The sequence below is a fragment of the Ciconia boyciana genome, chromosome 1 (assembly GCF_034638445.1).
Source record: "Ciconia boyciana chromosome 1, ASM3463844v1, whole genome shotgun sequence".
Taxonomy (NCBI): Eukaryota; Metazoa; Chordata; class Aves; order Ciconiiformes; family Ciconiidae; genus Ciconia; species Ciconia boyciana.
This window is the reverse complement of record NC_132934.1, coordinates 83,529,807-83,550,212: the sequence shown is the minus strand read 5'-3', so window position 1 is coordinate 83,550,212 and position 20,406 is coordinate 83,529,807. Positions and strand designations below refer to the sequence as shown.

General features: G+C 44.0%; 1 protein-coding gene across 4 annotated transcripts; it reads left to right on the top strand.

The window, feature by feature from the left end:
* Positions 1-272: 272 nt before the first annotated feature.
* On the top strand, positions 273-19,241 carry LOC140658773 (very long chain fatty acid elongase 4-like). Of its 4 annotated transcripts, XM_072877559.1 has the most exons (10): positions 273-412; positions 586-852; positions 2,403-2,479; positions 3,082-3,147; positions 4,922-5,109; positions 6,185-6,265; positions 7,120-7,179; positions 8,619-8,733; positions 9,515-9,642; positions 11,568-19,241. In XM_072877559.1, the coding sequence occupies exons 3-10, from the start codon at positions 2,476-2,478 to the stop codon at positions 11,736-11,738; spliced, it is 813 nt and encodes a 270-aa protein (XP_072733660.1). In that variant the 5' UTR covers positions 273-412; positions 586-852; positions 2,403-2,475; the 3' UTR covers positions 11,739-19,241. The 4 variants fall into 4 exon arrangements, with proteins under 4 accessions (XP_072733660.1, XP_072733652.1, XP_072733680.1 ...); XM_072877551.1 differs by lacking the exon at positions 273-412 and having other exon boundaries at positions 498-852; XM_072877569.1 differs by lacking the exon at positions 273-412 and having other exon boundaries at positions 500-852; positions 7,123-7,179.
* The last annotated feature ends 1,165 nt before the right edge of the window (positions 19,242-20,406 follow it).

The window sequence follows — 20,406 nt, the reverse complement described above, 5'->3', positions numbered from 1 at the left end:
GAAATCACGGAGGGGGAGGCTTGGTATCACTGTCAAACTCCTCAAAATTTTTTCATATATCTTTAAAAACAGTAAAAGTGACTCCCCAGGGACTGAGGCTGGATATGAGGGGGTGACTCCAGCTGAGTTTGCTCTGCCTTCCCTGAGTGAGTGAATGGGTGGGTGTTCCCACCATTCTCCACTCCCTCATTTTGTGGTTTAGACTTATTTTGAGTGCACAAAAGGCTCATTGAGAGTCCCTTGTGATGGGCTGAAGGAGTGCTCCAAACAGAGTGTTTTCCAGGGTCTTGTCCAGGCATGATTCCTCAGCTTTTACTGTTTGAAAAACTGTCATGACATGTCCTGAAGAAACCTGCAGAAGAAATGCTGGCCTGGTTCCCACTTGGCCAGGCTCCCAAGCATGACACTAAAGGTCAGTGGTTCACTCCTGTGGAATCCCAGTCCTCTTCTGCATTCATTTTCCTCCTCTTTCCAGTCCCCTAATCTGATAAATCATGTGAGGAGAGGCAAGAGAGGGAGGGGGAGGGGTATGTGATGTAATCTCCGCTCTGGCAAAGTTACAAGACAACACCATGGTGCCTGCAGCTCACGGTGGTTTTACGGTGGGTACGACCGGGAGACCCTGAACCACGATTAAGAGGTGTAAAGATCCACCACATCTGTGTGAGACCCAGCAGACGAGGTACTCACCTCACTTGCAGAGAAGAAAGCTGAGCACTGCATCTGCTTAATGCTCTTGGAGCTTCTCTTTTTGCTGCCTGCTGCATGCACCCGAAGTGAGAAGAGCAGTGGCTGTATACTGAGGACACCCCTGAAGAAAGGGAGACACGAAGCCAGCTGTGCACTGCTGGGGTAAGTCTGCTCCTGCTTCCTGGGTTTTCCTATTCATTTCAGGCTGAGGGTTTGGGGGAAGCAAAGGAAGTGGAGTGGAGTGAGCTGGAATGCGTATGGATTGTCTAAGGGCATGTAACCATATGAAATCCCTGCTGGATTGACTCTGAGCCAGCTGATAATCACTAACTAATCTCTCTGCTGGCAGATTCTGCCCAGATTACAAGGGCGTGTGTCTCTGTGTCAGGATGCTGTCGTGGTTTAATGCCAGCTGACAACTAAGCACCACACAGCTGCTCACTCACTGCCCCCCGGTGGGATGGGGGACAGAATCGGAAGGGTAAAGGTGAGAAAACTCGTGGGTTGAGATAAAGACAGTTTAATAGGTAAAGCAAAAGCTATGCATACAAGCAAAGCAAAACAAGGAATTCATTCACTACTTCCCATCGTCAGGCAGGTGTTCAGCCATCTCCAGGAAAGCAGGGCTCCATCACGTGGAATGGTTATTTAGGAAGACAAATGCCATCACTCCGAACATCCCCCCTTCCTCCTTCTTCCCCAGCTTTATACGCTGAGCATGACATCATACGGTATGAGATATCCCTTTGGTCAGCTGGGGTCAGCTGTCCCGGCTGTGTCCCCTCCCAGCTTCTTGTGCACCCCCAGCCTACTCGCTGGTGGGGTGGTGTGAGAAGCAGAAAAGGCCTTGACTCTGTGTAAGCACTGCTCAGCGATAAGTAAAACATCCCTGTGTTATCAACACTGTTTCCAGCACAAACCCAAAACATAGCCCCATACTAGCTGCTATGAAGAAAATTAACTCTACCCCAGCCAAAACCAGCACAGATGTGTATGAGATGTGCTTGTGCTGAGGGTCTTAGGGTATGTGTCAGAGAAACACACCAAAAAGGGGTTTGACTGCAATGATTAACTGCAGGAAAGAAATATGTGCAAGGATGGTTCTGTCACTGAAATTGTGCTGTGTGTGCAGTTGCATGTCAGGCTGTGAGGTCTGCAGACAGGGATGTGTAGGTATAGCCACGTTTTGTTGCTTGTTACGTTCACCAGAGTAAGTCTGTACACTAGTGGGATACAGCAAAGCCTTGTTAATTTTAACAGGTTTTGTCCTGGTGTGCAAAGTCAAAAGTATAACTGGTAAACAGTGCCAGGCATGCTCTATGCATTTGTAGTTCCAGCAGAACTATGTGGTCTGGGTATTAAGAAACTGTTTATGTTCATAAGGGTCCTTAAAACACATTTATACCAGTACAAGAGGCCTTATATTAGGCTACAGTTTTCCCTGCCTTTCCACATAATGGAAGCTACTGCTACACAAGCTACTGTTCTTGCTGCAGGGACCCAGCGGGCACAGAAGAGTAGGGGACAGGTCCAAAGGAGGTGTGGATTCTCATACTCAGCAGTCTGTGAGAAGTCAAAGAAGAAAACGAGCTTTTCTCAATACCAGGAGGAGATGGAACTGGGAGGAAGCTAGCCCTGTGTATTTGCTAATGGAGAGAGCTAGAGCAGATAACACAAGCTCTTGAAAGTAACTGCAGTAAAGTGTTTTCTAGGTGAACTTCCAAATGCCACTGAAAAGTCTCCTTACTAAAGGAAAGAAGGGAAGAGGAGGAGCATCGTATATATATGAGTATTCTACTTTAATATACTATATTATAGAACATATACAAGATAAAGCAAAACAAACTTAATGTATAAACTGGGCCTCAGAAAGCCAAATAACCAACATAACTCAGTTAACATGTCTGGAGTTGCAGGGGTACTGAATTAATCCCAAACTGCCTGCTAGCATTGTGAATCTCCAAGAATGCCTGCAGAAGAATGCAGTCATGCCACCTGGTGTGTGTCCTTGCATGAATGTTGTGCCTACACTGCTTTAGAAAAAATACCACGTGATTGATTTCCCAACATGGTACACAGAGCTCCTGGCTCTGGTATTTCACAAGCAGCTACTCAGTGTATTTCTAGAGGTGAAACTTCAACAAAATATCAAATTCTGGAAATAGAATTTAAATAGCTAATCATTACAGAGGGGGTCTCTTCCTTCCTTTTTTAAACATGACTTTAATCCTGGTCCAAAATTTCAATTTCTGCAGAGAGAAAACTATTTTATTTTCATTAGCTGTGGTCCTGAGCCTTTGTCTAAGGAGCATCCGTATTCAGGACTCAGTCAAGGCTAGGATAAATGGGGTTAACCTGATCCTGGGGATGCTTATTTGAATTTCTTTCCAGAACTTGTGATGGCTTCAACTTGGGAGAAAACTCAGGAATTCTACAACTGGCTCCTTGAAAGTGGAGGTAGGTAGAGATGCTGTCTTAAATAGGAATTTCCACATAAATAGCATGATCATGAAGAACAAACCTTGAAGGAACATGATCCTCATATGAGCCCACATTTTTTTCGCTAGGCAGATTTTCACTTTTCCTTCTCCATGATCATGAACTTCCCTTAAGTCTTGAAATATAACTCAGGGATACTCCAGCTGGATCACACTAAAGAATGAAGGGATGGGGGATTTCGCCTGCCCATAGTAGGGAACTCTCAGCAGCTTTCTGTTGAATGTACAATGGGCTCTGACAGGACGATGAGCAATATGTGTTCAGGATTGCCTGTGAAGTCTGGAATGTTAAAGTGAATTTTTTAAAATGCATATTCATCTGTCATGGGACAGCTTAGTAGACCAAAGAGTTAATACTTTGAGGTTTAAACTCCTTGTGATGCCAGTAAAACCTATTATCAAATGAAATATTGACAGAAAGCATTTCTCAGTGTTTGAGATTTGACATTTTTCAGCTAGGAAACTTCAGATCTTCAATAGCTAGAGGTTCTGCAGGTCCAGTTTGGTCCCACAGGGCTCTGTTGGTTCCCTGGAGTTAAATGTAAGGAAAAGCCACAAGATGGCATGAAGGTGGAATGGCAGGCCTGCGTGGTGGCTCTGATAGGGGAAGGACATGGGACATAGTGCTCAGGCTGTAAATGTTTCAGGACTTGAATTTCAGAAGAGAGTCTAAATTGGGATTCAGGACTTCTGATGGACTGTTAAATCAGGAAGTGGAATATCAAAGAGCTCTTGACACAGCCCATAACAGGAATAGTAAAGAATTGGGAGGTTTAGAAGGGATGGGGATTAACAGAGTCATATGGGCAGGGGTGGCATTTTGAAAAAAGTACCCTGAGCCAAGGACTAAAATTCAATAGAGGACTTCTGCAAGGATCCTGGAGCTAGAATAGTTAGAGGAGTCTGGGGTTTGGGACTGGCAGGTCAGGAAGCAAAGAGAGATGCTGACGGAGTTTAGCAGAGCAGTGACCACACTGGGAATACGAGAGGAAAGCATGAATGGGAACTGGGATGTTTTTTGCGGATATAATGTATCCTGCATTTCTGTGGGTCAGAGATGAGGTAGGACTAGGAGGAGGTGGCATGACAGAAAATCTATTGAGCTTCGCTTTGCTGTAGGACTGAAGAGCAGTTTTAGCAGGGAGAAGTGTTTTGTCATTTTCCAGTGAAATGGCATGCTTTTAAGAGTGTCCACTCTATAAGTAGATATAAAAATGAAGGGGTGGAGCACTTCAGATGTCCTACGCATTGTGGGGCAGGAAGGAAATAGCACCAGTGATTGAAACGATTTTATTATTTAGCTGTAAAGATTTACACTCCTGAAGAGCTAGGAACTGTTTGGTTTGTTCTGTGCATCCCTGCTGCATGTGTCTTGAACTACTTCTTTCACCAGTGTGTGGGACAGTCTTGCAGCCTGTGATGAGGAGTTCAGCTCATGACAGGAAAGGTCTGTTCACTACTGTGCTGCAGAAGGATCGTGCTCAGCAGAGCTGTCTTCTAGGAACTAAGGTCCGAACCCGAACACTGTGCTAAAGTCTTTTAGCAGAGTCTGACACATGGAGCTCCAGGGTAGGAGAAGGACTGTGGTACTGCTTTGTACAGACACATGAGATACCCGTTTTCTTTTTGCCAGAGAGCATGCCACAGAGAGCATGCTGAAGGGAAGTAATTAAGTATATCTGCCATACACTGTATGCAATGTACCAGCTTTGGTTGTGTGTTTTGCTTTTCAGATCCAAGGACAGACCCGTGGCCCCTGGTCCACTCTCCACTTCCAGTCACACTTCTCTTTGCCTTCTACCTCTTTGTCGTGGCACTGGGACCCTTCTACATGCGTAAGCGGAAACTGCTGAAGCTGCGAGGCCTGCTCATTGTCTACAATCTCTCCATGATGACATTATCAAGCTACATGTTTTATGAGGTGAGGAGACACAATTGGCCCCTCCTGGGTAAGCATCCGGGAAGTGTTTGAAAGCCAGAGCCATTTCAACAGCTTTTGCTGACGGACTCTAATGAAGGCAGTGGGAGCCAACTTGGACATGTCTACGTTTTGCCACAAGAGGAGCAGCATTGCCCTGTTGAAAGCATTATTTCCAAAGCATACCTCATTTCCTCCCATTTCTCAATCTTCCTCTCATTCATAAAATTAACATTGAAAGGTTCCTGAATGAACGAGTTGAAAGTTGAGATTTCCCCGGTACACACAGAGCGTACAGAGGATGTGGAACCTCCTCATTTCATCTCGGGTCTGGGGGGACCCATCTCTGAGAATGAGAACTGCTTTTCCAGACTTATGCAGTCCTCTCCAAGAGTGCCAAGCACAATGCAGCTTCCTGCTGCCAAGTGTACTGATGACATTGTTTTCTGCTTAAGCCTTTCTACAAGCCTTTCCCTAGTTTATGTAGGCCACTGAAAACTCTGCAAAGGAACATGGCCTAATAGGTTTGAAAAGCATTTTGATGTCAACAAATTTGCCCTTTTAGTTTATAACACAATTGTTACATTTAGTTAAAGCAAATAGCAATTTTTTTGAGCAAATACTACTCGATCTGAGGACAGGTATGAAAATTGCTTGTATGTGCTTAGTTGTTCAGTTATACTGGTTACTTGGTCCAGTTTTTGGCTTTCCAATTAACAGGCAAATGCAACAAGTCAAAACAAAACAGCATGGGATCTTTGCAAAGGAAAATAGTGTATTTTCAGAGAGATTCTGAAGCCTAGAATTCACTATTCCTGCTGAAGCATTTTTGCACTCCAGTGATTACATGAAGAGTTACAAATAAGCCCAGACCGAATTTTCTTTTTCAGATTCCAACAAGGATGTGAAGTACTTTGTTTTAGGTTTTTACTATTTGCTCAGCTGTATAAATTACATGGATTTTCTGTCAGTGAGTACTAGATCGAGATCCTATTACCTTAGCATTAATATGTACATCTTTTTGGAACAGATGGCATTGAACAGAAAATAGATCTCTATTGCTTTTCTTTTGTTTCAGTTTCTGGTAACTTCAATCTTGGACAACTACAGCTACCTGTGCCAGCCAGTGGATTACAGCCAAAGTGAACTAGGAATGAGGGTACAGTTCTATACACAGCTTGCCTTAGGCCCTGCTCCTCCCATTGGTATGCAGATTGGTTTGCTCATAAATAGCAATTTGCATGCCTAAGGTGGCTTTTACTCCAGTTTGTTGCTTGTAAATCTGTTTCACTAAATTGTCTGCTTCAACAGTTGCACTTTGCTTTAGTTCTCTATAAATTAATCATCTCAGTCAACATAGCCATCTAAATTCCCTCTTTGATCACTAGAGAGAGGGTGATCCTACCATCAGTATAGATACTCATAGCTAGTATAGATACTGCAAATTACCCCTGAAATGTACGTGACTCTTTCCATTGACCATATAAGGATTCTGGGTGATCACTATCAACGAGAAAACTAATTTTTATAGCCTCAACTTTCATGACATAAATCTTACTCAACATTTCTTTTAGCAGAGGGATTTGGCTAAAACTATTCCTTGTCTGGTCATCACAGGGGGGGTTAGGTCCACCAGCTTCAGCTTTCCAAAACGCTGCATGAGTTTTTTTCTGTTTTAATTCAGAACTACTATGCTTTGCTTCCAGATAACCATGCTTGGAACAGATGCAAGCATGGATGTTGGCTTTTCAGTTTTTCAGATATTGCTATCAGGCTAGAAACAGTTACTGAGCAGCTCACCCTCGCCTCGTCAAAGAGCAAACAACTTAGCAAACCAATCATCTAACCAGCCAAAGCAACCCTGAATGCCATAAAAGAGCCCCTTAGTTTTTCCCCTTTCCTGTCGATCCCAGGTGGGCAGCGTTCACATAGTGCATAGCTGAAAATCTCAGGCAGTGAGACTGCGCAGTGATTTTGCTTTGAGGTCTAACAGCGTTTCCTTGTGCTGCCCAGCAGATGGCAAGCGTGTGTTGGTGGTTCTTCTTCTCCAAAGTCATCGAGCTGCTTGATACGGTAAGGAGGGCTCAGCTCGGCTCCATAGTGGGACTGGTGCTGTAAATAAATCACTCCCGTGTTAGAATGGGGCAGGGTGCCAAAAGCTAATGTCCTCGGTTGATCCTGTATTGATTTGGTTGATGCTTTTCAGTAAATGCTGTTTTCATGTGTTCTGCTCTGCCTGTTTGTGGGAATAAGGCTGATACTGTTAAAGAGGGCTCAGCTTCAGTGTGCTGGTTTTTGACAGTGTTTGGCCTGCAAGAGTCCAGCCCCACCACTGGATATCATGCTGCTAGGCTTCCTTAGAAGCTCCTTTCCAGAATAAAAGAATCACTGCTGTCCAGTTTGCCCATCTCTGTCCCAGTGGCTGCACGCGTTCACTCCCCAGCATCCTTCCTGCAGGCAGACATTCCCTCCTAACCACAGTGCTAGGGGAGAAGCTTTAACCATGGCTATTTCCAGATGGTCCCCCAAAATCTTAGCTACCACTTGATTAAGGCTGCCAGACAGGATCTGCCATTGCCTGTCTGGCTGAATAATAATGGTTAGTTGGGCAGTAAAGAAACTGTAAATGTGCAAATATGTGTCCTGGTATTTTTGCTGCCACAGATTATCCCAAAGTTGTGGGTTAAAGGTTTGTGTCCCATGTGAAGTTGAAAGTTCACCTGAAGACAGTACCATTTTATAGCTTGTCTTCAGGTCTCCTCCTATATTTTAAATAGTTGACTGTACTAACAAGGGAAACCCATCTCTCTGCTTTGTTGGGAGGAGAAAGCTGTATCCTATCCTATCCTGTCTAAGACTTCACAGTCTAGTGTTCTTTGGGGAATAAGTTGACAACACACTGTATGAAAAGTGAATCAGCATGTGGAGTTCTCCTAGGCCTATTTCCAGTGCATTGACCAATTTTCTCTCTGTTTTCATCAGCAACAAAAGTGGTTTTTTGACAGTCCTGAGTCCCTGAAAAGCAGATTCACTTTTTGTGTATGTGTGTGTGCATGTGCACGCTGAAGTACAGTGACCTGACACATATTCATCTGCCAAAATCATTCTCTTTACTAATGCAAATTCCAGAAGGGTTTGGGCATTGAACACAGCACTTTTTCTGTGGATCCTTCTCCAGTACCAGTAAACATCTAACCTATGTCCTGAAAAGGACCAGACCCAAGCAGCTGCAAATCTCAGTCAGAGACTCAGATGTGTCCTCTTTGGACCTTGGGACCTGAATCCAAAGTTAAAAATAGTTGGGGCTCTGTGGAAGAAATTCTACCCTCCAGTTCTTCCCCATTCCAAATAATATAAGATCTATCGGATGTGTTGAATTCCACCAGTTTTCATCCACAGCAGAGGAAATGGTTTTGGAGATTCAGAATTGTAATTATTCTTACTGCTTTTAGTGTAAAATCTCCTGTCTAAACACATCAACTTAGGTTTTTCCTTGGTCTGCCTTCTTTCAGGTTTTCTTTATTCTGCGCAAGAAACAAGAACAGGTGACTTTTCTGCATGTATACCATCATGGCACTATGCTGTTCAACTGGTGGTCAGGGGTCAAATACGTGCCTGGAGGACAAGGTATGCTTCTGTAGACACCTTGTGTTTCATTTTTTCTTGTGCTGTGGAGATAGCATAAACAGTGCAGGAAGCTCACCTGTTTCCAAAGGTGTGAAAAATGTGTGCGTTTCAGTTGATACCATCTGCTCAGCTCTTCGGGCTATTTAGACTGCTATATTCACTGCCTCATCCAGAACAAGAATGTGCCAGTCGTTCCTTGTCCAAACAGAAACAATAACATCCTATACAAGGTCTATTTATATCTCCACCCAGACCCGTGCTCCCTCTGTCCCCATTCAGCTGGGCCTGGTGCAGCAGCCCAGGTTGTGGCCCTCCTGATCTGACTGGGTCCAGCCTAGTCCTCACTCCCTTTCTGGTCTGTATCCAGACTGCCTCTCCTTTTTGCTCGACCAAAGAAAAGCATCTGAAGCTGACACAGAGTACTAGACCACTATAGGTAGGCCCTATACAAGATGCTGGGGTATTATTTTTTGGGAAGCCATTTTGGCTACATGGCCTTGACACCAGAATGGTATGAAACGCTTAGGTCAGAAGATCAAGAATTCTCTCCTCTGCCTTTGAAGCTCTTCTCTGTCTCTGAACACTAGATATGGGATGGATATATGCTGAAAGAAGAAGGGAGAATATGACATGCCTCCTAGGCGGAGTCTGGATTGAAGGTTCATGCATAGGGGTGATATGATGTATTTTGAAAGCATCATCATAGTTGCTGTGAGCTTATTACAGGGTTAGTCTTGAATGGTTTGTGTGTCTTGTTCATCCTGACTTCTTTACTCCTCAGCATTCTTTATTGGGATGCTAAACTCCTTTGTACACATCTTCATGTACGGCTATTATGCCCTGGCCAGCCTGGGACCACAGATGCACCGTTACCTATGGTGGAAGCGTTACCTAACCATCATGCAGCTGGTAATTAGTTCCATGTGTTCATCTCTGCACTTCCTTGTGTCAGTGTGGTGGCCCCTGCTGTCTGTCTCTGTCCCCCCACTGGCTCAAGTCTTTCTGTTTGCTGCCTATGGAAGTCACCATGTCCTTAGGTGTCCTAGTGTACCACTATGAGAGGTGAACTGATTGGTGACCTGCTCTGAATGGTACTCAGAAAACTAGCAAGAGGCCTTCAGTGACCATATCAACTAATAAACCTCCATCTTTGTAATGGGAAGAAGAGAGAAAAATTAAAATTAGACTTCTCCCTTTTCTGTTGTATATAATAGCCTTTTACCCTCTGGAGCCCTCAAAACACAGCTTGATTTTGAGAGGTGTGAGTGGTAACTCAGGAATACTTTGGATTCTTGGTAGGGCAGGAGACTGGGCAACCTTCATTCTGTTTCTTCAAAAAGGAAGAGTATGTCTAACTGCAGGCAAACAGAGGCGAGTTAAAGAAAAATATGTGAGTTTTACTCATTCTATAGGGAATCCCTTTGGATTTTCTTTCCCTCATCTCTGAAGAGGTGACAAATCCTGACAAGCCTATGGTTTTTCAAAGATACAGCATAAAAACAATGTTCCAGACAAGGACAATGATTATAGTTAAGCATGTGGGAGAGTTAATTCCACACAAAGAGAGGTTATGCAAACAAAATGTATGCAGTTACCAAAGAAGAAAAGGACGAGCTAGGGTAGATGTAAAATAGTGGTGCACTGAAGGCTGGTCCAGAATTCTTATTTACCCTGAATGGTGAAAGCAGAACAAGAAAGCATTGCATGAAATGAAAAGATATTTGTAATGCAAAATATAGCACCGGAAATCAGTTTTTATTTAACATACTTTCAGTAGGTAGAACTCATTGCTTCAGGATATTGACAGAGGTGACTTATTTAAGTAAGTACTGCGTCCAGCTCTAGAGTCCTCAGCTCAGGAAAGACATGGACCTGTTGGAGCAGGTCCAGAGAAGGGCCACAAAAATGATCAGAGGGATGGAACACCTCTCCTATGAAGAAAGGCTGAGAGCATTGGGGTTGTTCAGCCTGGAGAAGAGAAGCCTTTGGGGAGACCTTATTGCAGCCTTTCAATACTTAAAGGGGGCCTATAAGAAAGATGGGGATAAACTTTTTAGTAGGGCCTGTTGTGATAGGACAAGGGGTAATGGTTTTAACTAAAAGAGGGTAGATTTAGACTAGATAGATAGAAGGAAGAAATTTTTTACAATGAGGGTGGTGAAACACCAAAACAGGTTGCCCAGAGAGGTGGTAGATGCCCCATCCCTGGAAACATTCAAGGTCAGGTTGGACAGGGCTCTGAGCAACCTGATCTAGTTGAAGATGTCCCTGCTCATTGCAGAGGAGGTTAGACTAGATGACCTTTAAAGGTCTCTTCCAACCCAAACTATTCTATGATTCTATGAAAATATAAAAAAAAAAGGATTCATGTTTAAATGAGTAAAAGTAGTATCTGTAGTTCTTCTCTGTAAGCTAAAATATAAATAAAAATTGTTATGGGTATAATAATCTGATTACCACTGGGGAAGAGAAGGAGTCTTCCACCTTTAGTTTCCATATTCCAAGATCTCAGTTACTGGCCAGTGGCAGAGAAGTGGCACAAAGGCAGTGGTCTGCTCCTAGGTGGGAGAAGCTGGATTCCAAACCTGCTCCCTGCAGCAGTGGGCAAGCCTCAATGTTTGGTGGACACATGATACCCTTTCACGTTGGGAAAACACTGTTGGGCTTGAAAAACAAGTTTTTCAGGGGTGTCAGGAGAGGCAAACAGGTGGTACTCTGGGTTGAGGACACTACTAATATATTGTGATACTCTTTATGGTGGACCAAACGGTCAGTGGGTGTATGTCTCATGTAGGATCCCTAATCTGGCTGCTTCTTTTTTCCCCTTCTTCCAGTGCCAGTTTGTAGCCATTGCTGCTCATTCTTCCTACAACCTCTTCACAGAATGCTCATTCCCTGATGGCTTCAACACTGCAGTCTTCCTCTACGTTCTCAGCCTCATTGCTCTCTTCCTACACTTCTACTATCAGACCTACACTAGGGGAAAGCAGGAGAAGCTAACTTAAAGAAGATGAAAGAGGAGAGTGAGCACAGTCTGATGAACTTGCACGTTCTCTGCTGCTTCTAACATGATTGCATGAAGAAAATCTATTTGGGGAGTGCATGTGAGGCTCATGTGTGCAGACTCACGGTTGCATTCAAATATTTCAAGTTAGGAAGAAAAAAGGAATGACATAAACTTGGAGATTAAGGTATTGAGAAGCACAGTTAATTGAAACTGATGCAAAGCCAAGCCAAGTAGTCATCAACATAGCAGCCTTTGTGAAATTAGCACCAGATCATCTCCTCCTTCCCTTCCATCTGTTAGCTCAGTTTCCAAGGTCTAGCATGCAACCATGACTCCTTGGCTCATTTCTTAGGCTATAGAGGGTTTCTTCGCATTCATAAGACTATCTCAGCTTACCATTCTAGATCAGGCAGGGTCAGGTGCCTCCAGCCTTGAAAGCAGTGTTCAGGTAACAGCAGCAGCCAGGAACTCACTGGGACTGCAGGATGCACTCACCTGTACACTGCATCCCAGCCTTTCCTATTAAGGAAGCTCCCACTAGGACTGGGGTGAATTACAGCTATATGGCCCGGATAGTTTAACTTTATATTAGCATAAGCATGAAGGAAATTGGACATTACGTTGTCCAACTGGAGAGGTGCCTCTATTCCTTCACTGTTCTGAAGCTAAAGAAGGCATTATTAGCACTTTCATCCTAAGTAAGAAACTAATGCAGTAAGAATCATCATGCACCATTTTCTGGAATGCTTATTTGCCTTTGGTTGCTCTCATAACCATAGAGAACTTTTAATGCATGAAGCCTACTTGGCATCGCTCCTTATAGACGCCATATTTTTTAACAGAAAGAATAGATTGGGGTTCCCTATTAATAACTTTTTTCCTCCAATTTGTTGTTGTTGATTTTATTATTATTATTGTTGTCATAATCATTTTAAAATTTTGCTTCTCATCAAAGATAAAAAGTTTTACACCACCATAAGCAACCATCTCCACCACCAATTTGTAGGAGTATTAATACAAAATGTATAAAGTCAATTCATTGGCTAGTGCAAAGCTGCATAGCTCAATTGACTTTATCACATCACTTATTATCTCCTTTTTTGTTCCTAAATCGATTACAACTGGAATTTGGCACTTATATTCATCTGCAGACAGTTAAATACTGTTGAAGTTTTGATCTGGTAGTGCTTTGAAAATCCTAAATTCAGATTTTAAACTACAAAGTGGTATTTATTTATTGCATTCTGCTTTGTTGATTAAAACAAGTATTATGGAGTAGAGACTTTTTCACAGTTGAAACACAAAGCTCTTGAAGGAGAGGATTAGAATTCGTAACATGGTGCATTGCCATTGCCAAGCCAAATTCACCTCAAATGTAAAGAAGTCTAACTCCTCTGGGAATGTCCAGAGGATTAGATGCTAGTCTGAACCTAGCAAATGGGTGTACACAAAAAAATTGTATGCTCTACACCAGCTTGGAGTTTAGTGGCTATGCAAAATAAACACAACTTATTCATGACTGGTCTGTGTTCAGATGCCAAACCTTTCGTTTAGCTACTACATGCACATGTATAAGATAAAACAGTATTCTTCCATTCCTTGCCCTCCTCCCCTTCACACACATACACAAAGGATTTGTTTACATTACCACAATGATACATTATAAATGTCATTCCATTGATTTTGAGTAGTCTTTCTTCTGATTTTCACTGGTGAGTATGAAAAGCAAAGCAGGGCTGATTTTACATCTATGTGCTAGCTGGTTTTCTTCCTGCCAAATATTTCTCCGTGCTACTTACTATATAAATTGTACTGCTTTTGCATACTAGAATACTACTTTTGTTAGAGCTTTAAATAATAAACCTCTGGGTGGGTCCTCCATTCTTCCCTTTGCTTGGTAAGGCAGGAAAAATATCTGCTGTGTATCTAACATACTGTATTCATGTTGAGAGTTTCCCCAGAGGCCTCTCCAGCATTGAAGACTTAGTGCAAGCAAAGCTGTTTCATTACTCCTATCCACTCAGTGTGTCACTTATGGCCCTATTCTGCTTAAACCATCAGTACATTTGGCCCCCTAGTTTCATGGTAGAGCATACCTTCCTGCAGCTGCTTACAAAGAAATGTAATTAATTTAGCTCTTTTTCCTATATGTGAGGGGATCATGAGTAGGTCTCAACCTCAGTTTCCCCTCACATAAGCTTTTTCAGATTGTAGTTACTAATTTCAAGGGCTTTACTAACAATTTCATACCAGAGTAAGCATCAAATATTTTGATTTTCCTTGATTAATTCATAATTCATGATCACTTAAAAATTAGAAACAAGCAGGAAATTTGGATGAGATTACTCAATGTTTTTGCAAATCCACTCCTTTTTAAAATAGATAAATTTGTAAACATGTCATTTAGCTTTTTTTAAGCAGCCTGTGCAGCTTAATTTGTGTCTGTGTATGACAGAGCTTACTGCAATGGATTCTGGACTGTGACTGGCCACATAGCTGGTAACAAAATACAAAAGTATGAATTTGCCACCTGACAACGTGTAGCAAGTGACGGATCACCTAAATCACAGGCCACTGTAACTATTTGTCCTAGACATGCAACCTTTGATCTATCTAGTCCTGTCCCTCTTCCTCACAGCCTGAGTGAATAGCCTGATCTTGCACTTTTGAAATGGTAAGAGCTTTCTGTCAGTGTGACTTCAATGGCCATAGGATGAAAATGAAGCATTTTCAGCTGGGTGATAAGGAGGGATCAAGTTTGCACAGAAACCCCATGCTTTGCATACAGAAATAGATATTGGTATGGAGTACAGCCATTACAAAAGCATCAATGCAAACAAAATTCACTTGTGAGAGTATTTGCACTAGCAGTGAAGATAAAATTGCATAGGTATAGCTGAGTGGCTCTGCAGGTCTTGATTCTTTGCTCCTTCAGGTTGCACTCACTTGTCTTCATTCTTGTTTTAAATTGGGTTATCACAGTTGGTACTGTCCACTTGGGGCATCCTATTGTGACAAGAGATAAAACCTGAGAGTAGAGGTATGTGGGCTCCTGGAACTAAAAAGCGAATAAAGGCACAGAATGTGATTTCCCCTTTAAGATCAAGTCCCTAGAGTTAAAGATTACTCCACAATAATGCACTGTAAGTCAAAAGGGCTGGAAATTATAAATTGGAAGTTTGGATGATTCATACCGTCTGGCAGAGCCCAAAGCTTTGAGGGTGAATTGAAAATACCCTGTCACATCTGGATTTATAAAAACCTCTGGGCCAAATGCTGATTCCACCAATATCAATGACAACGCCTGCAGATTTCACTGGAAACAGGATGGCACAGCTGTGCGAAAAACAATGCACTCAGCTACGTGGCCTGGTTTGTGTGTGAGCAGACTGGAGTGTTATTCAAGCTCAACAGATGACTTTTAAGGGCACAGTTGTGTGTAAGTCTCCCCCTTACAAAATGTGGGTCATTATACGTTCTTAGAGTAGTTTACATTCACAAGATGTAAAGCATGATGTAAAAGTAGTCTGTTTAAATGAATAAGCTTGATATCTGGTAGTGCTCAGCATCTTTCCTACTGTTCAAGTCAATGTAAATTATGGATGTTCTGATCAAATTACTTTTGAATTAACCAGACCATTTACTCAATGCTTACTTTCTCTCTGAAGATAAATGAGAGGGATTCTCATTTTAATCAAAACAAAATACAGAAAAGAAATACAAAATAAAAAAAAAGTTCCTGAGGAACTCGGGCTTAAGATTAAAAACCAATATAAAATGCAGGAACATGGCTGGGTTTTAACTATGGGATTTTTTTTTACACTATCAGAAAATATGGCAGTGCGTATTGTTTTAAAAAGGCAGAAGAATTACTCTAAACAATTAATTAAGCAAAACCAGGATACAGTAGATTGCTTTGTACAATAAATAAAAATCTGTTGATACAGATGTAAAACACCTCCAAGCCAAACATTAAAAAAGATCAGCTGACTCTATATATAGAACAGTGTGAATTTGCTGAATTCATTAATGAATAACTTCATGGATTCGGCCTTGATAGGTGGAATGCTTACATCCAGATGTTTACTGTGATTTGTCAATGGCCTTGTACTTAATCCTCCTGAACAGGAAATAAGAGTCTTTTCTCTGGAGTCTCCCCTGGGGACTGTGGCAGTCTCTCTCTCTGGCCTGAATCATATCAACACAGGATCAGGCTGCTGGGGAATTAACCAAGTGGAGGAGTTACAGATTTGCCTTTAACCCCTTCGGTTTCCTCTCGGCTTCAGATGGCTTCCTCACCATCTGCCATGATGGGAATGTTATTTAGTCAACACATGGCAAAGAAAAAAAGGAGTCACACATGTCATCCCATGAGGCACACTCGTGGGGTCCCTGTCCCCGCAAAATGTGTTGAAACAGACATGTCTAGTCCCACCACTACTAAAGGGGAGGGCTGTAGGCAGGTTAAGCCTCTAGAGGCTGGTGTATGTCTCTCCACATCTCAGCATCATATTTTTATTTTGGTGAGGCTGAAGCTCCACAGCCACTGTCAGTGATAGGGATGGCCCAAGAGGGAGTATTTGTGAAAAGACTGGATGTCCCCAAGGTGTTCTTAGTCAGGTATACCGGAGCACATGTAGTTTGTGTGTACGTGTGTGTGTGTGTATGGGTAGATGAATGCAACCTCTGCAGACTACCTCCATTTCTCATTTCGCAACACGTGAGACCCCCACACGGGATGGGTCATTCATTTCACTGTGTGGGAGTGTCCCACTGAATGACAGCTCCCAGCAGCCACACCACTGCCACTGGCTGCTATGTAATGGCATGTATTGGGTGCTGCTCACCAGCGCATGATGGCTTGGATCAGCCAGTTGCATCTGTCCCAGTACCCAAGGGCAGGGGGAGGCCAGTGCAAAGCTGAAAATGCCGCAGAAGATGGGGGGCAGTTACAGAAGTCTCGTATGTGGTGCACATGATTACACAGATCTGGGCATAGGGATGTATTATTCATGTCCCCAGCATGATGGCTGTACAGGGCATAAGGATACGATCCTTCTTTTCTCCACATGGAATTGTTGGCAAGGTAGTGTTGGGGATGCACACTTGCCTTTAGGTAAAAGAGAATCTCTAGCTTGGACAGTGTTTCTTCTTCTGCAAAGCTTGTATGAGCCTCTCATAGACGCTAGCTGGTAAAGTAGAGAATCTTAAAAGAATCGCACTTAGGCAGGCCCTTGATGCTGCCTAACCAGGGGAGTCCCATTTACTAGCCACCTGTCCAGCCTCAGGAGAAAACTGCAAATGAGGCTGCAGGATAAGCCACTAATGGTGCTGTGTGTACCAGATGGGGGAAAAAAGCAACCTCGCCGTCACAGGGGATGGCAAAAGGCATTATAACTGGATTAGAAGAACTGAGTGGCAGTGGGAGCTGGAGAGAATGGTAAGTTTTGGTGTGGATGTGCTGGAGTGTATGAGACTGATTGTGTGTGTGCATGTGCTCAGGGTAGAAAATACTTTTTGCTAAATCACAAGTATGGGGACAAATAAATTATTCGTCAGTGAGTGACTGGTTAAAACATTAGTAGCACATCTCAGCACTTGGTATGTCCCACTATTCTGCATGTCATCCTTTCTCTCCAGTACCTTGGCTTTCTGCTGGTAGGACTGCTCTTCAAGAAAGTGTTCAGTCTTTTCACCACATTCAAAAAATTAAGGATGCTAAATAAGAATTGCCCTTTAAAATTCCCTGCTTGGAGTAGATGTTTCTTCCCCTTTAACATCATCCTCCCACTTTCTCTTCACCACTTTCTCCCCTCTTCCTTTGTCCCTGTATGATACACAGATACTAGATTCTCAGAATTGTTAAAGCTGCAAAGAAAGTAGATATATTCTACTCAAACACTATAGAGAGCACCTGTATTTTCCTGCTATATCAATTAATACTGTACATTTTCTTCATAGGGTTTTCCATGAGGCTTTCAGCAAGATGAATGTGGGCTAGTCTGTCTTTTTCTCTGCACTTTAGCGTAATCCCATCTGCCTGCAAATTCAGGACGTGAACACTACAACACAACATTTAGAAGGGCTAGAAACTTGGGTTTTAATCAAGAGAGAATTTAAAAAGTGTCACCAGCAGTGGGAACTGAAGTGTAGGATCAGGGTTGAGAAGGGATGTGGGTTTTTTATGAAGGCTGCTTGAAAGAGGGGGAGGAAGATCTGTGATGGTTAGCATGTATATGTCCCTCTAGAGGGCTGGGGTTTGTTCTCAGAGCCTGTGGGGACTCATCTAACGCAATGACAGGTCACATAAACGCAGGGTGGTTGCAAGCAAAGGCTAAACGTAACCCTTGTGGGAGGAGGTCCCTGGAAGGGGGTTTTGCAGATGGGGAGAAGGGTGTATATGTTCGAACACATGCAGGAACAGCAGGCTGAATGAAAAAAGTACAGAGGTGAGGGAGCAGGCACAGGTGCCGCAAACTCATGGTTTATGTTGTGTTACTGGTTATATTCATATGCAGATGAAAGCACAGTTGAGCGTCTGTGGATGCCTGTGACAGGGACATACTCACTGAGCAGCCTCCAAAGGTGTTTGTTGTGATAGCCAGCTGCCACAGTTCCTGGGGTGCAAGGTATTAATTTTGACTGGCATTGCCTCCGGGAGAGCTATATGAACTTGTCTAGGGGATGTTTCCTCTTGAAATAAATGATTATTCCTGAGGCAAGGCTTGGAGGGAGAATATCTTGCATTAGTGGAGCTAGAAGAGCCAGAAAAACAGACTAATTTTCCAGTGTGCAAGCCCTTCCTCTGGTTATAATCTCTGACATGCACTGATAACAGATCAGTTGTTATTTGTTGGGGTGCTCAGGTGTGTCTGTATTTATTGCAGAGCTTGCTAGTCCCAAAGAGTATTATACTACATTTTGCAGGTTTGGTACATTATTCTGTTAAATGACTGCTCCTGTAAATCAAAGGACCATTATTTTCAAAGGGCTGCTCTAGAAAACTTATCTGTAATTTTGCTTCTAGGAATTATTTCTGTGAGTAAAGCGGTCCTTTACTTCACCGGCACAGTGATTCTGTGCTCAGTTCTCAGAGGTAAATTAGACAACATGACCATGTCATGGGCAAATCATCACTTACAGTAATCATTTAATATAATTATGGTTTTCTATTTTGGCACTGTTTTTAATATCTTCGGGCATATTTCATACACAGAGGTAATGTTTTAAATTAAGTGAAAACCCACTAATTCCAGTGAATCTAGGTAAACTATTTGCTGGAGTTATGAGTACCACCACAAGGATTCAGTAAAAATGTCACTGCAGTGATGCCAACTGGAATGTAAAATGATTTTTCACTTAATTTAATATTTTCTATACGTGATTTTTTTAGAAACCCAGAAACTCCACAAGAGTGAAGTGGTATATAAACCATTTAATCCTACAGTATTTGTATACATATTTACTATATTGCCTTGTAGACCTTGAATAGAATGTATGAGCTCACAGTTTGAATACAGAAAACAAGATCTTAACATTGATTGTATTACTGAACTGTAATTGAAGTCATTGTGTAAAGCTGCTTCAATTCATTTTCTCTAATAAAATCTGCATCTACTGAAATGTATCAGCCGTGGATGTGGGTTTAAGAATGCGTCAAAGGGAAAGTACGGTCCCGGTTTGCAAATGCTAACGTGAAGGTAGCCTGGTACAAATGTTGTAGTCTGCTGGCTTTGGAAGCACCTTTTGGAGCTGCACCAATTCCAAGATAAACTGGGGGAGGAGGGGGGAGAGCAAAGCAAAGTGAAAAAAAATACCTAATCCCTTCCTTTGTTCTCATTACGCTGGGGGGGCGGGGGGGACACGGACACGCCAAGAGGCGCCAAGAATCCCCGGAGCCGTCGATTATGATTTTCATTATAGGTGAGTGGGGGTTTACAGCCAGAGCCCTCCCTGCGCGCAATCCCTTTAGCGAGTAATCCACGCGCGGGGGCCGCACCGTAATCCCCTGCTGCGGCGGCGGGCAGCGGGGGCTGCGTGGCGGCGGGCCGGCCGCGTGCGGGCTGGGGAGCGGGCGGTGTCTCCCGCGCCCCACGGGGCGGAGGGCGGCGCCGGACCCCCCACCCGGGCACAGGTGCCCCCGCGGCCCCGCCACCCTGTGCCCGGCTTCCCCCTTCTCAAGAGCGGTCCCCGAGCGGCCCCCGCCGCGAAGCCCCCCCCCTCCCCCGGCGCGGCGGTCCGGCGGCACCTGTGGGCATCCGCAGCGGCTGCCCGGCCGGGGGCCGTCGCCCTGACGGGTGAGATCCGCTGCCCGGAGCCTGTCCCTGCCCCGGTCCGGAGCCCCTCGCGGGGCGGGGCGCGGCGGGGCGGGGCGGGGGGGGATGCGGTATCCCGGTGCCCGGGGGAGGCTGCCGCTGCCTGCACGGGGCCGCGGAGAAGGGATCCTTTTTGACGTCAAGTGACCATAATGTAATGATCGCTCGTTCATATCCGGGTCCGCGGGCTGCTCCCCCGGGCCGCGCTCGGCTGCGCGCCGCCGCGCAGTGAGGCGGAGGCAGGCAGGGCAGGGCAAGGCAGGGCAGGGCAGGGCAGGGCGGCCGCCCGGAGGTGGCCGGCGGCGGCGGCGGCGGCGGGGCGGCGAGCGCAGCATGCCCGCCGCCTCAGAC

Excerpts from the sequence above, each read along its gene's own strand:
- LOC140658773 (XM_072877559.1), top strand. Across the intron at positions 3,148-4,921 it reads CTGGCTCCTTGAAAGTGGAG|ATCCAAGGACAGACCCGTGG; the intron begins GTAGGTAGAGAT and ends TTTGCTTTTCAG. Across the intron at positions 6,266-7,119 it reads AAAGTGAACTAGGAATGAGG|CAGATGGCAAGCGTGTGTTG; the intron begins GTACAGTTCTAT and ends TGTGCTGCCCAG.